General features: G+C 40.8%; 1 protein-coding gene across 4 annotated transcripts in view; it reads right to left on the bottom strand.

Annotated features, from left to right (window-relative positions):
- Nucleotides 1-14,314, bottom strand: part of LOC101932696 (solute carrier family 22 member 15-like) — a 58,525-nt gene that overhangs the window by 26,512 nt on the left and 17,699 nt on the right. For 3 of the 4 annotated variants that reach the window (XM_065551894.1, XM_005294325.5, XM_065551895.1), the window contains exons 4-6: nucleotides 11,104-11,268; nucleotides 9,197-9,326; nucleotides 6,214-6,435 (exon numbers count right to left, since the gene is read on the bottom strand). In XM_065551894.1, the coding sequence (XP_065407966.1) occupies nucleotides 6,214-6,435; nucleotides 9,197-9,326; nucleotides 11,104-11,268 (517 nt within the window). The remainder of the gene's footprint in view (nucleotides 1-6,213; nucleotides 6,436-9,196; nucleotides 9,327-11,103; nucleotides 11,269-14,314) is intronic. The other variant, XM_065551896.1, reaches the window with a different exon arrangement.

Below are 14,314 nucleotides of genomic sequence, written 5' to 3'. Positions count from 1 at the left end.
GGCTGGGACATCTGCAGGAAGAGCTATCTGGGCGGAATGAGTTTCTTCTATGGTCCATTGTGAGAGCTAAATGTCATTGATGAGCCATCAATACATAGCTGTTTGGTCCTGATGTAAATCTCATCTGGTGGGTGTTACCCAGGAATACAGCACATATGTATGATGCCAGTACATAGCCAATATTTATGACTTTATATGAATGTATCTTTTTTTTATCTGAACAGGATAATCATACTTAGCAAATCATAACTTTTCCATTGACACCTCACGTGACATACTTTGTACAAGATATGTTGCAATTGTATAACAGTGGCAATATCAATGATATAAATGGCCATATTCAATCATTCAGCATTACAGATGCAATCTTGTTTATTTATAAGGAATGTACAAAGTCCTCTTTGCCACAAACACAGGAGGAACCCAAAAACAGGAGATAGGCGTGAGGCTGAAAGCAAAGCAATTCTTTTGCCAGCACCAAACCCAGAAACCCTACTTTTGCTAGGCTTCTCTCAAAGTCACAAACCATGGTTGTCCAGGCTGTGTGTGTGTCTCTCTTCCTGTATTACTGCACATGGCGAGTAATCTTTACTTCATTGAGTGATGTTCCTATGGGTGCTCAACTGTATAGCTGTGCCCCTAGTTGGAAGGCTGGGGCTTCGGAGTGGCTCAATGAGTCCGCAGTGGCGTTCTGGTGTCCAGGGAAGTATGCAGCTGAGATGGTGATGCCGTGCTGGATACACCAATTCTATAACTTTAGTGCCTCCAAGCATAGAGAATGAGACCTCGCTCCACCTTGCCTGTTGACGTAGAACATGCAGGCAATATTGGCTGTCATGACTCTGATAGTGCAATGTGTGATCAGTGGGAGAAAATGTAGGCAGGCATTGCAGACTGCTCGTAACTCTAGGAGGTTGATATGTAGAGTGAATTTGGTTAAGGACCATCTGTCCTGCACTGTATGAGTGTGAGGTGCGCTCTCCAACAGATTAAGGAGTCAGTTGTTAGTATCATGGACAGTGCTGGTTAAAGGAAAGGGACCCCAACACGGATGGTTTGGGGCTGCGTCCAGAGTAGTGAGTCCTTGACCTTCATAGGCATGGACAGAAGTTTGTGAAGGCCGTGTCTGTGAGGAACATAGACTGTACATAGCCACACCTGGAGATAACACGTGTAACTGTGTATACTTTACTACGAATGTGGCAGCTGCCATATGGCTAAGTACCTGGACACATGTCCTGGCTGAGATCTGGGGATAGGTTCTCACCATCTGTGAAATAGGAGGAAGGCTCTGGGTTGTTTGGCATCCAATTGTGCCCTGATAAACTCCAGTTGTTGCACTGGTGTTAGCATAGATTTCTCCAAGTTTATGCGAAGGCTGGGGCTCAAGAAAAAGTCCATTGTCATTCAGGCGGCATGAAGGGCGTCAGTTTCGGATGAGGCCTTGAAGAGACAGTCATCTAAGTATGGAAATATTACGACGCCCTCTTTGCATAGGTAGGCAGACACTACCTCAAGGACTTTGGAGAATTAGGGGCTGTGCAGAGTCTGAAGGGCAGTACTTTCTATAGTGATCAGTCCTCATGATGAATCAGAGGAACCGTCTGTGGACAGGGTGTATTGTGATCCGAAAATACGCGTCTTGGAGGTCGAGGGCTAAGAACCAGTCCCCCTGTTCCAGTGCTGAGATAATGGTGGAGAGAGTAACCATCTTGAAGTGTTGCAGTTTGTCGCACTTGTTTAGGTTTCAAAGGTCTAGGATCAGTCTCCACCCGTTGGATTTCTTTTGGATCAGAAAATAATGGGAGTAAAAAACCTTCCCTCTATGGGACCAGCTCTATGGCTCCCTGTTGCAGAAGGTGGTTTATTTCTTCTCATGGAATGCATTCGTGAGAATGGTCCCTGAAGAGGGAAGGGGAGGGATGGAGGGAGGGTGGCTGGGTGCGTTAGATAGGAATGGGATGGAGTAGCCTTCCTTGATGATCTCTAGAACACATCTGTCTGAGGTAATCAGCATCCATGATGGAAAGAAACGGGCCAGACTGTCGCCAAACTGGCAGGATGTTGGAGATGATTGTTGTGATTAGAGCAGGCTTCTTGGGGCCTTGACCACACCTTCAAAATTGTTGTTTGGCCAAAAGTGTGAGAGAGATAGCTCCTTGAGGAGGAGTCATATGTCTGCATTTGGTAGGGGGCTTCGGTCAACTTGTTGGGTGTCCTAGTGTCAATGGGGAATGTACTGCGGTGATTGGGATCACGGGGAAGGTTGGTATTTCCCTGGTCATCTCTTCAGTATTTCATGCCAAGAGAACAGAGTGTTGCTCGCACATCCTTAAGGGAGTGTAGGGATTCATCTGTACGCTCAGCAAATAATTTGGGGCCCTCAAAGGGTAGGTCCTCAACGGTGGTTTGTACCTCCTTAGGGAGGCTAGAGAGGTGCAGTCATGACGCCCGTCTCATGACTACGGCAGTCGCAATAGAACTGGCAGCAGTATCCATGGAGTCCAAGGAGGCTTGTAAAGCTGTATGGGCCAAGCTGTATGGGTAAAGCTGTATGTCCTTTGGATACAATGCCTGGAGTTGCTCTTTTTTGTCATCAGGAAGGTCTTGGCACAGTTCCTATATTTTGGAATAACTGAGATAACTGTATTTGGCCATAAGAGCCTCATAGTTCGATATTTGGAACTGGAGCATAGTGGATGAACAAGCCTTGCAACCAAATAGGGCCAATCACTTCCAATCCCTTTCATAATCATGGGGATTGAATGACGTTTTGAGAACCCCTGGTCTAGACAGTGGGCTGGAATCACCAATGTAATTTAATCTAAATAGAGGTTGGTATTGTTGTCCCTTTTCATGCACAGCATTGACCACTAAGGAATTTGAAGTCAGACGAGAAAAAAGAAAATTCCATGTCCTTTGCGAGAATGTAATATTTTTTGTCTACCCACTTGCAGGTAGGCAGGATGGACGCTGGGGTCTGCCATAGCGCCTTGGTGGGGTCGAGAAGGGCCTCACTGACAGGGAGGACTATTTTGGAGGATGAAAATGCATGCAGGATGTTGAGCAGTTTGTGCTGTTGTTCTTTCACTTCCTCAAAAGGAATCTGGAAAGAGTCTGCTATCATGCCAAACAACTTCTGGAAGTGTTTAAAGTCGTCAGCTGACGCAGGGAGCAGAGGCATGATAGCCTCATCAGGGGAAGAAGAGAAGAAACAGTGGCAGCAGAACTTCCTCCGCCAGTTCTTCTTCCTCATCAGCTATGGAGAGAGGCTCAGTCTCTGGTAGTCAAGAGACCAATGGAGATGGCGAACCTGTAGGCCTTCAGCTTTGCTCTATGAGAGGGTTCCCAAACTATGCTTTATACATGGCCCAAGGATCCCAGTATGGCCAATGTGGAGGGAGTGACACATGGGGTTGCATCCATGGTAGTCCATATCAGGGCCCTGGTCCAATTGTGGATAGTAAGGACATGTAGAGGACACCTTTTTTGCCTGTCAAGAGTTTGAGGGCGGGACAATGTACTCCTCCTCCTCTTCCTTGCTGGGAAAGGGCAGTGCTGTCCTCAGAGGGGAAAGAGAGCAACGCTGTGATTCCAGAGAAGAGGACAGAAGTGGAGGGAGGTTGTGTCTGAGTAGTGGTAACTGAGGCAGATCAGATACAAGCAGATACTTGGGGTATCTGAACTCTTGGGGGCGGGCGGGGGGGGGGTGTATCAGTGCCAAGGGAGAGGTTCATTCTCTTGAGCAGCCAGTAGATGGAGTTGAGCACTTGCTCAACGCTGAGGATTTGCTCGGTGCTGAAGACTTGCTCAGTGCTGGTGGTTTCATCAGTGCCATGGTGCTCGAAGTTGGCGTGGTCAGCACCGTTCTTGAAGGTCTCGTGTCCTGTCTATGTTGCTGACAGCTGTAGGTCTGCCTGCTTAGGGTCTTTAGATCTGTGCTTAGCTCTAGCACTGGAGATACTTGGATGGTCCCTGGAGCTATGTCCCCTTTCTGAGAATGTCGAAACAACTGACCTGGCAGGGAGTGGCGTTCTGGTGGGCAGAGCCTCAGATGGTGATGAGGGAACCTGTTTCTTCCCGTCAGCACAGGAAGGGAAGATATTCTTTTAGAAGGACATGGCAAATCAGGGCCAGTGAATGACCTAGCGGAACGTGAGAGCTGCCCGGGGGGAAGTGTCTGGGCCAGGGTCTGATGCTGGACGCAATGATCTCTCCATGAGAAGTCGTAACCAAACGTCCCGGTCTTTTCTGGACCTGGCAGTCAGGTTGTGGCAAGGAGTATACTTTTGCGACATATTATATATATATGGAGAGGATGAGAAAGGAAAGAACTACTGAACTACACTAAAACTAACAGGTAAGGCACTATCTAACAGGTCAAAATGAGAAGCAGGCTCTGTTGCAGATTCCATAAGAACAGCCATACTGGGTCAGACCAAAGTATCTAGCCCAGTATCCTGTCTTCTGACAGTGGTCAATGTCAGGTACCCCAGAGGGAATGAACAGAGCAGATAATCATCAAGTGATCCATCCCCATCCCAGACTCAAGGCGGTAGAGAAGGAACTGGGCAGTGGTCAGACTGCACAGTGCTATATCTAAAGGTAATAAAGAAATCCAGACTAATTTTTTTTTGGCATACTGAAGACTTACAAAAACATAAACTATTATTTAGTCATAGGTCAGAAGGTTAGTAATAGGTGTTCCCGATCAGCTTAAACAAAGTTAGAGCTCTTCCTGTGACTTATTGTTGCTCTGGTCAAGGGCCTTTATTTTCAGATGTGTGATCTCCTCTCCCATTATGGGCCCATTTTTGAAACTGTGCTTCATGCAATCAAGGGCGCTAAGCCCAGTGCATATGTTACCAACAGTGCACCCACATTTGATATTAAAAAAAAAAAAAAAAAAAAAAAAAGTGTGCACCTGCATTTTGTCAAGTCCTGTAGTAATTACAGCAGTAATTAGAAGATAAAGGGGTAAGAAACTAACAGCAGAAATGCAAGAGACCTACAGGCCTACATAAAACAGCTTAAGCATTTAACATAAGCATAAGGCCTTAGGGAGCCTGAGTAGGAATAGTTGCTCAATAAGTTAGCATAAGTAAGTAAACTAACAACGAGTCACAAGATGGCATAAGACTTTATTTATTGTTTTGTAATAATCACAAGTGTTACAAACTGCTGGTAGGTAACTGCAAGAAGGCAGTTTATACCAGTTTAAAGTATTTTTGGAGGAGAACGTTAGCAGATGCTCAACCGCAGGTAACCATAGTAATCCAATTGATGTTAATCAGCTTTGCTTAATTAATATACTAACCTATAGGATAATGACATCCCAATATTACCAGGGTGAGAAAGTTAAGATATGGTAAAGGAGGGAAGAGTTATGCATAAGGACCATCAAGGCCTATAAAACATCTGGTCTTAGGTACAGCCATTGGAGTGCTTCATCAGCATGCCAGAGTTGGACTGAGATCGGTCTCAACTTCTAGAGCTCTCCTCAAGGATAGAGTGAGTATATACCTGTAATGCTGCCAGTCGCACTGACAGTGTTATATTATATAACTACACTTGTTTGGATGGTTTTACTTATCAGACTAATTGTAATAATAAAACATTCACAGTTGCAGAACATCTTCCCTGAGTACTGTTGTCACTGCCGTGCCTTATAGGCAGTAATTCTGACAAGAACCTAACATATTAGCATGCTAATTGGCTAAACTAAATCAATAATCTAATCAATAATTAATTAATAGATTAGGCAACATGTGAAAGCTAATGACTAGATGGCGTGCCCATACTTTGCCCCCACTGACATCTACATCGGTCTATATTTAGCTCTTTGTTTCATTTTTACACCTACATTTTGACAATTCATATATTTAGTATATATTCAGTCAGAATGTAAGATGGAAACAATTTTTATTAATTTCTGCATTAGCATTTAATTTTGTTACCGTTTTGTTGTCTCCAGCTAATGTCTTATTAGTCTTTGGAACAGTTTCCAGATAATACAACTTGATCAAAGGCATTATAATATAATACCAGCACAATTTTTCAGAAAACCAATGCCTGGAATTACTAACAGAAAAACTCAAAATTTTACTTTGAGAAAGCTATTATTAAATGAAGGGAAGAAATTGAAAATCTTAATCAGTTTCTCACCTTTGACTAACTCTTGCCATCTCAGCACACTTCCTTTTTATTACTTACCAGATATACATCAAGATGATAGTTCGCCATCGAAGGACTGGGTGTTTTACTAGGTTTAGGACACCGGATGCTGAGTCATTCTTTTTCATTGTTCCTGCACATGGTTTCAATTTTATAGTCAACCTTTCTTTTCCATTACCACAGGCCAGGTATTGAAGCACATCCTCTGCTTCTGCAGTATTCCCCTGGGAATACAGCCATCTTGGTGACTCTGGAAGCATACTACCAAAGAAAGATACAATAGTGAAAGTTCAGTCCTACTAAGAAAGTACTGTATTAATTTTCTTTCTCTGCAAAACCCCTCAAGTATCATCTTGTAAAGCAACTGTATATTACATCCAAACATTTGAGATCATCTAACTTATAGTACAAGCAAGTTAAAACCCAGATATTTTCTCAGCCAGTTTGTATCAGGTACCCAAATTCTTTTAAAACCATGTAAAATATTGTGGACAAAATGCTATGACGTCCAAGTATTTTAAAAATGTAATTTAAAGCGAAATCTTGACCTCTGCTGAAATGACACACAAGGGAACAAAATAAGAGAGTACATCAGAAACCTTTTCAATTCCCATTCACTGTGCTGCTCAAAGCAGAATTTTGTCCTTTTATGTTAAAGACTGTCTTAACTCTTCACCCCCTAACAAATACCCACATACTCATACCCAAGGAAAATACCCTCACTTGGTAATTACCTTGACGCTATACCTCAGTACCAATTAATCTCCAGTCACAAAAAAATTTGGAACTTTAGTTCCACAGTAACATCAAAATGCTTAAAGCCAACTCCAAAACAGTAAAAATCATAATGAAAAATAGTAATATTGAATTCTTAAAACATATCACTAATTCAAACAAACAAAAAAGCTAGAGCAGAAAATTAGGCCTTGTTGTATTTGATTATAATCAACATGATCTATTTCACATTTGCTAGTCTAGCAAATAAAATAATGTTTCAAAAATTCTCTGCTCTTCAAAGTCAATATATCTAAAGGTAATAAAGAAATCCAGACTAATTTTTTTTTCCTGGCATACTGAAGACTTACAAAAACAAACACGCTTGCCACAAGACAAAAGCATACAAGATATATGCATAAACAGTATAACTTAATATTTACTTATTTTGTATTTTAATATTTATTTAATTGCTGATTTAAATGATAACAAGCCTCCTAGATATTGTTTGGCAAGTGAGGAATCAACTTCTACAACAGAAAATTCACTTAAAGATACCATAAGCTAGTATTTCTAGAAGAGACAGACCAAAGCTGAACTGATTTAGTCAATATGACAAAAGCAACATTAATAAACTAGGCTTTAATATTATACTGGCACTAAAAGAATATCGAATTGCTCCTTGTCTTAACAGGGTCTACCCAATTTAAATATTGGAGTATTATTTATTATTGCAGCCTAGCTCATGCTGTAGATGGGGACCTGAAATGTGCAAATGGACCAGAAGTCACCTCCATTCCCCCCCACACATTTAAAAAAAATGTAGACATAGACTAAGTAATTTATCTTTCACTTTTGCTCTAGATGTTACACTCTGTGTCTCAGAACATGAGTTTTACAGACGGATTCTAGGTAGCATTGCTTGCAGATTTAAGGATCTTATTTTCTTCACTGGGAAAACAGTTCTAAAATAGTTTTAAAATAGCAAATCAATTAAATCTGATACTCAATAAATCAATTTTTTTTTGCAATAGTACAACAGTCTATAGTATACAGACTATAGACTATTGTACTATTGAAAAAAAAAAAAAAAAAAAAAAAAAAAAAAAAAAAAAAAAAACACCACTAACCCAGGAACCTAACCTTGCAACAAAGCCAGATGCCAACTCTGTCCGCATATCTATTCAAGTGACATCATCATAGGACCTAATCACATCAGCCACACCATCAGGGGTTCATTCACCTGCACATCTACCAATGTGATATATGCCATCATGTGCCAGCAATGCCCCTCTGCCATGTACATTGGCCAAACCGGACAGTCTCTGCGCAAAAGAATAAATGGACACAAATCTGACATCAGGAATCATAACATTCAAAAACTAGTAGGAGAACACTTCAACCTCTCTGGCCACTCAGTAACAGATTTAAAGGTGGCAATCTTGCAACAAAAAAGCTTCAAAAACAGACTCCAATGAGAAACTGCTGAACTTGAATTAATATGCAAACCAGATACCATCAATTTAGGCTTGAATAGAGATTGGAAATGGCTGAGCCGTTACACACATTGAATCTATTTCCCCATGTTAAGTATCCGCACACCTTCTTGTCATTATCACTACAAAAGTTTTTTTTCTCATGCTGATAATTGCTCATCTTAATTAATTAGCCTATTAGAGTTGGTTGGGCAACTCCCACCTTTTCATGTTCTCTGTATGTGTGTATATATATCTCCTTACTATATGTTCCCTTCTATGCAGCCAATGAAGTGGGCTGTAGCCCACGAAAGCTTAAGCTCAAATAAATTTGCTAGTCTCTAAGATGCCACAAGTACTCCTGTTCTTTTTGTGGATACAGACTAACACGGCTGCTACTCTGAATCCTACTTCACTTAATACACAAATCAGAAGGAAGAGGTTAAAAGATTTCTGTGTACCAACACTAATCAAATGGGGACATATTTAACGACATTAAGGCAAAGCTTCTGGCTTCTAATGTTTCTGTTTCAAGGAGGTTAACAGCTCTACCTACATGATAAGGACACGGAGGGTAGGCTTCTTTTGGCACCTTTTCTTCAAAAGAAAGTAAAATCTCAAAGCCTTTGTTTTATTAGTGAAAATATCTGCCAAAAAAACTCTTCTACCTTTGACCTCATATATGCACTAATCTTGTCTTGCTCGGAGTATAAAACATTTGAAAAAAATCAACCATACTTCCATTGCTCTATCTTTCAATAACAAAATAAGGTATTTTTGTTAAACTGCTACACATTATATTCTTACATACATAACAAATTTGAACTACTTACAAAGAAAGAAGAAAGAAGAAAACCCCTGGAGAATTTGATACAAATGCGAGGAAGCGCCATTCTCGTATGTAGTAACCCAGGAAGGCATAAACTGCTATGCCGACTGCAAATGTTAAATTTGTTAGCGAGCCTGAAAATAAAAACAAAAAAAAGCTACTACATCAAACAATGACAAAAGCCCACTCAGATGCCTCAAATTTCTATGCAGTGAAATACACTAAGTGTATATTCTTCCTACAGTACAGAAAAGACTTTGCAACATTCTTGTGCAGTTGTGATATTGCTTTGAGTTCATTTGAATAAGTTAACTGATTCTGACAGTATATGGATTATGTATATGTATTTACAGAATTTTAATATTTAATTGTTTTTTGGGAGGCAATCAAAGCAAAGTTCAACGTAAAAATTGTATAGAGAAGCTGAGGTGGGAGAGGAAGTGAAAGGATATAACTTAGAGAATTTTTTCACTTGACCAGAGCTCGGAGAGCCAGGAAGCGATGAAACTGATTTAATTGGATGCATGATGACAATCTGGAGTGGTCGTGAGCCAGACAAATTGGAAGAGAGCTCTAAAACTGGAAGGGTAGTTAGTATTGTATAGAAAAGCAATAAACTTGAGTGATACTAGGGTAAACTTACCAAACCTTTCTGAAGAACAAATATCTATAAAAGGTGTTATGGAAAATATGTAGTCAATGTCAATCACAAAAGCCTAAGAGCAAACTTTTTCAGTCAATTATGTGAGATATAGTACTAAACTGGAAGTTCTCAAACTGTGGTCGATGGAGCCTTGGCCACTGCTGGCAGCTAGAAGCTCTTCTTTAGCACCGCTATCAGGAGCATTATTCATTAGCTCCCCCTCCCTACCAGCCATTGATCTGTTCTTCACTACCCCCTACTCAACAGCTGAAAGGTACTAAAACAACAAAGCACCTGAAATGGCAAGCAGCAGGGAGCGGAGTATCTCTTCAGCCCATCAGGGGCCAGCCCTGTAGGGGAAAAGACTGGGAGAGCTGAGATAGACAAACGGGAGGCAGACAGAGACAACATGAGTGGAAATGTAGAGACAAACAAACGGGAAGGACAATTGGGGGGGGGGGGGGAAAATCAGTAATTGAAAAAACAGGAAGATAGAACAAGAGAAAAACCTACTCCCTCATTCCCAGAAGGCAAGAAAATATAAAGAAACAAGAAAAAAAGAGTGTGTAAAGACTGAAGAAATAAAAGGGGAAAACAGGCTCACAGCCATCACAGTTAAAACATTTAGGGCCAAATTCTACCCTCAGTTACTCCAATGCAAATTCACTAAAGTTAGAGTTTCTCTACATTTACAATAGTGTGATGGAGAGCTGAATCTCAACTTTTATTATTAAATGTACGTTAAATACTTGCACTGTCAGAGCAGAGAGACATTTTTAAAATATTGGATTCAGTACAAATATGAAAAAAGCACCAGGTATATGCTATCTTATTTTTGTGGGACAGGAGAAATGAACTACTTTAAAAAAAACGGTGATGGGGTAAGAGGGAAGAGTTCTTGCCATCATAAATATTTTCTCAAAAACACTGGTGGTGAAATTGGGAAGTTGGGGGGAAAAGGAGGTTTCTGGAAAAAAATTAGTAATGCAAAATAGTCCACAGATTGTTTTGGGAATCATTATGCTAATCTTGAAATATCACCACTACCCTGTTGTTAATTACACTGGCCCCAATCCTGCAGTCCTTATTCAAGCAAAATTTTGCTTGAATCCTTGGCATTTTGGGTGGAATATTGTATTTATTTGACTCATTATAGTCTTTAATATGTACTAAAATAACTTCATACATTTAAAATTATTTCTAAAATTGCAAGAATTTATGAAAAAGAAAGTTTTGTGTAAGATATTAGCATCATTTTTAAATCTTACCTGTTAATGCCCAGTAAGACTTTCCTACATATTCTTGTGTCAAGACAAAAGACACTAGAGACATTCCACCATTCATAATCCCAACAATGAAGCGTGACATCGCAAAAATTTCATAACTTGGAGCGAATGCTGTGACATATCCAAAAATGACATCAAAGAACAGACCTGAACAAAACAGAGTATAAAAATCCAGTCTATCAGTCTTCTCAAATAGTGTAAATTCAGAAAAGAGAGAAGGAAGGAAAGACCAGGACTGAATTACTTACCGTAACTAGTGGTCTAAAGATAGTATCTCTGTAGATTCAACATCTCGGGTAACATGAGGATTCCAAGGGGCTCCAAATTGTTAGTATCTATTACCTCATCTCCAAGTCACACACCTGAGGTTTGTAATACCAAGAATGGAGATCCACAAGAGGAAACTTACCTTTAGACCAGTGTTTCCCAAACTTGGGAGCCACTTGTTTAGGGAAAGCCCCTGGCGGGCCAGGCCAGTTTGTTTACCTGCCGCATCCGCAGGTCCAGCCGATCACGGCTCCCACTGGCCGCGGTTCACTGCTCCAGGCCAATGGGAGCTGCTTGAAGTGGCGGCCAGTACGTCCCCTGGCCCGCGCCGCTTCCAGCAGCTCCCATTGGCCCGGAGCAGCGAACCTCGGCCACTGGGAGCCGCGATTGGCCGGACCTGCAGATGCAGCAGGTAAGCAAACTGGCCCGGACCGCCAGGGGCTTTCCCTAAATAAGCAGCGTCCCAAGTTTGGGAAACACTGCTTTAGACAATACTACAATTCAACACTAGACCCTTCAACTAGAAGTACAATTGCAAAATATATGACCATGACATGAGTTATCAATTGTAATCCGAAGATTAAGTCTCGATCAATTAACTCACAACAACACTCCTACCAGTCGGAGCTACCGGTAACTAGATAATCTGATTGGTTGATAGCAATTCAGAGATAGCATAATAATCATGTAACTTCACAGTGTTCTAAAATATATTTTAAATTAATTAACAAAATGGTTTAAGAAAATTACCATCTGCAGAAAATGACGATTACACAACTAAATTTCTTCCTTCAAAATTAAGTACAACCATTGACCTACAATCTTCAGTTTTGAACTTTAGAGCTAAAGGGATGCTTCATAAAACAATTTAGAAATCAGGAAATTGAGCTCATAGGTAACAGTGGGCACAACTGTTTTATTTTATACAAAGGTTAAAAATGCAAAGAGCAACTGTTATTTAAGAAAATAAAAGTGTGCCTCAAGAAACTTTTAATGCCAGCTGGCAAAGGGGCATAGAGGTTACAGGTAGCTCCCGAGTCTAGCATGTATAGTCTAGTTCTCCAAAGAGAGCCATGTGAGGTCTCTACTAAAAGCTTATGTCAATCCTGAGCCTCATAATCACAGAGAGATGTACATATGAATGACATCAATGGAGCTGTGTTATATGTACTGAAAATATGTTTTAAAGTCTGTCAAGGCTGGATCCCCACTTTGAACTTTAGGGTACAAATGTAGGGGCCTGCATGAAAACTTCTAAGCTTAACTACCAGCTTAGCTCTGGTTCTGCTGCCACCATTTCAATGGATTCCATTCCTGGGAAACCTTGAAAAACCTTCACCAAATCCCTGGTGAAAACAAATCCAAACCCCTTGGATCTTAAAACAAGGAGAAATTAACCATTCCCCTCCTTCCTCCCACCAACTCCTGGTGAATCAAGATCCAAACCCCTTGGATCTTGAACAAGGAAAAATCAATCAGGTTCTTAAAAAGAAGGTTTTTAATTAAAGAAAAAGGTAAAAATCATCTCTGTAAAATCAGTATGGAAATTAACCTTACAGGGTAATCAAACTTAAAGAGCTCAGAGGACTCCCCTCTAGTCTCAGGTTCAAAGTACAGCAAACAAAGATAAACACTCTAGTAAAAGGTACATTTACAAGTTGAGAAAAACAAAGGAAAACTAACACGCCTTGCCTGGCTATTTACTTACAAGTTTGAAATAGGAGAGACTTGTTTAGAAAGATGTGGAGAACCTGGATTGATGTCTGGTCCCTCTCAGTCCCGAGAACGAACACACTCCCAAACAAAGAACACAAACAACAGCCTTCCCCCCCCAAGATTTGAAAGTATCTTGTCCCCTAATTGGTCCTTTAGGTCAGATGCCAGCCAGGTTACCTGAGCTTCTTAACCCTTTACAGGGAAAAGGATTTTGGAGTCTCTGGCCAGGAGGGGTTTTATAGTACTATACACAGGACAGCTATTACCCTTCCCTTTATAGTTATGACAAAGTCTATCACCAACCAGAGACGAAAACAGGTTTTCTTCCAGACAGCAGGTAAGATGTGTGTATCGCTGTCAAAATGTAAGTTAAGCATTGTAAGCCAACATAATGAAATCCCAGTTTACATACGGAGTCAAGAGGAAAGGCAGCACACCAGAGAATAAACTACAGCGGGTCATCCTGACTCTGGGGTACAAACAATGAACTTGGGGAAATACAAGAAGCAAGGAAGACACCACTTTATCCTGCACCCATGAAGTAATCGAGCAGAACGATTACATTCATGAAAACGGGGTCTCAAGTAGGCTTGGTTGAAAACACTGCAAAGGACATGTTGGGTGAGAAACTTATTTAGATTGGAAGTTAGCCTGTTAAGTTAAATTTAGTCTCTAGGAATCATGTTATGATTTTGTTTCACATGTAACCCTTCTATTTCCATTATCCTTACTCACTTGCTCTTAAATCTTGATCTTTGATAATAAACTTACCATTGTTTTCGCTATAAATATATCTCAGTGCTATGGTATTATACAAGGTGCTGAACCTGAGTTGAAACAAAAGTTAGTGTGTACATTGTCCCCTTGGAGACAGCAAGCCTGGTATTTCTGAGAGTGTTCAGAGGATAAGGGGCTGGACACTTCTGGGGAATGCTTTGAAGGGGCTCAGGGACTGAGTTACACCTATTGTTAACTGGGTAGGCACAGTAAGGGCTGACATAACAGATTGGAGGTGTCAGGGAGCTGACACCCATTTAAAGCACAAGCAAGTCTCCCTCTCACTGGAGGCAGGAAGATGATAAGGTGACTCATAGCTCTGGTACTCTGAGAATTATCACAACAAGGTTTTATGGTAATAATACACGAGTTAAGGAGATATAACTAAGTTTCTGGAGAAGGAGAAACTGTGAAAAAGCAAGATGGAATTAAA

Source organism: Chrysemys picta, chromosome 7 (assembly GCF_011386835.1).
Source record: "Chrysemys picta bellii isolate R12L10 chromosome 7, ASM1138683v2, whole genome shotgun sequence".
In the NCBI taxonomy this organism is placed as follows: Eukaryota; Metazoa; Chordata; order Testudines; family Emydidae; genus Chrysemys; species Chrysemys picta.
This window is presented reverse-complemented; position numbering and strand designations above follow the sequence as displayed.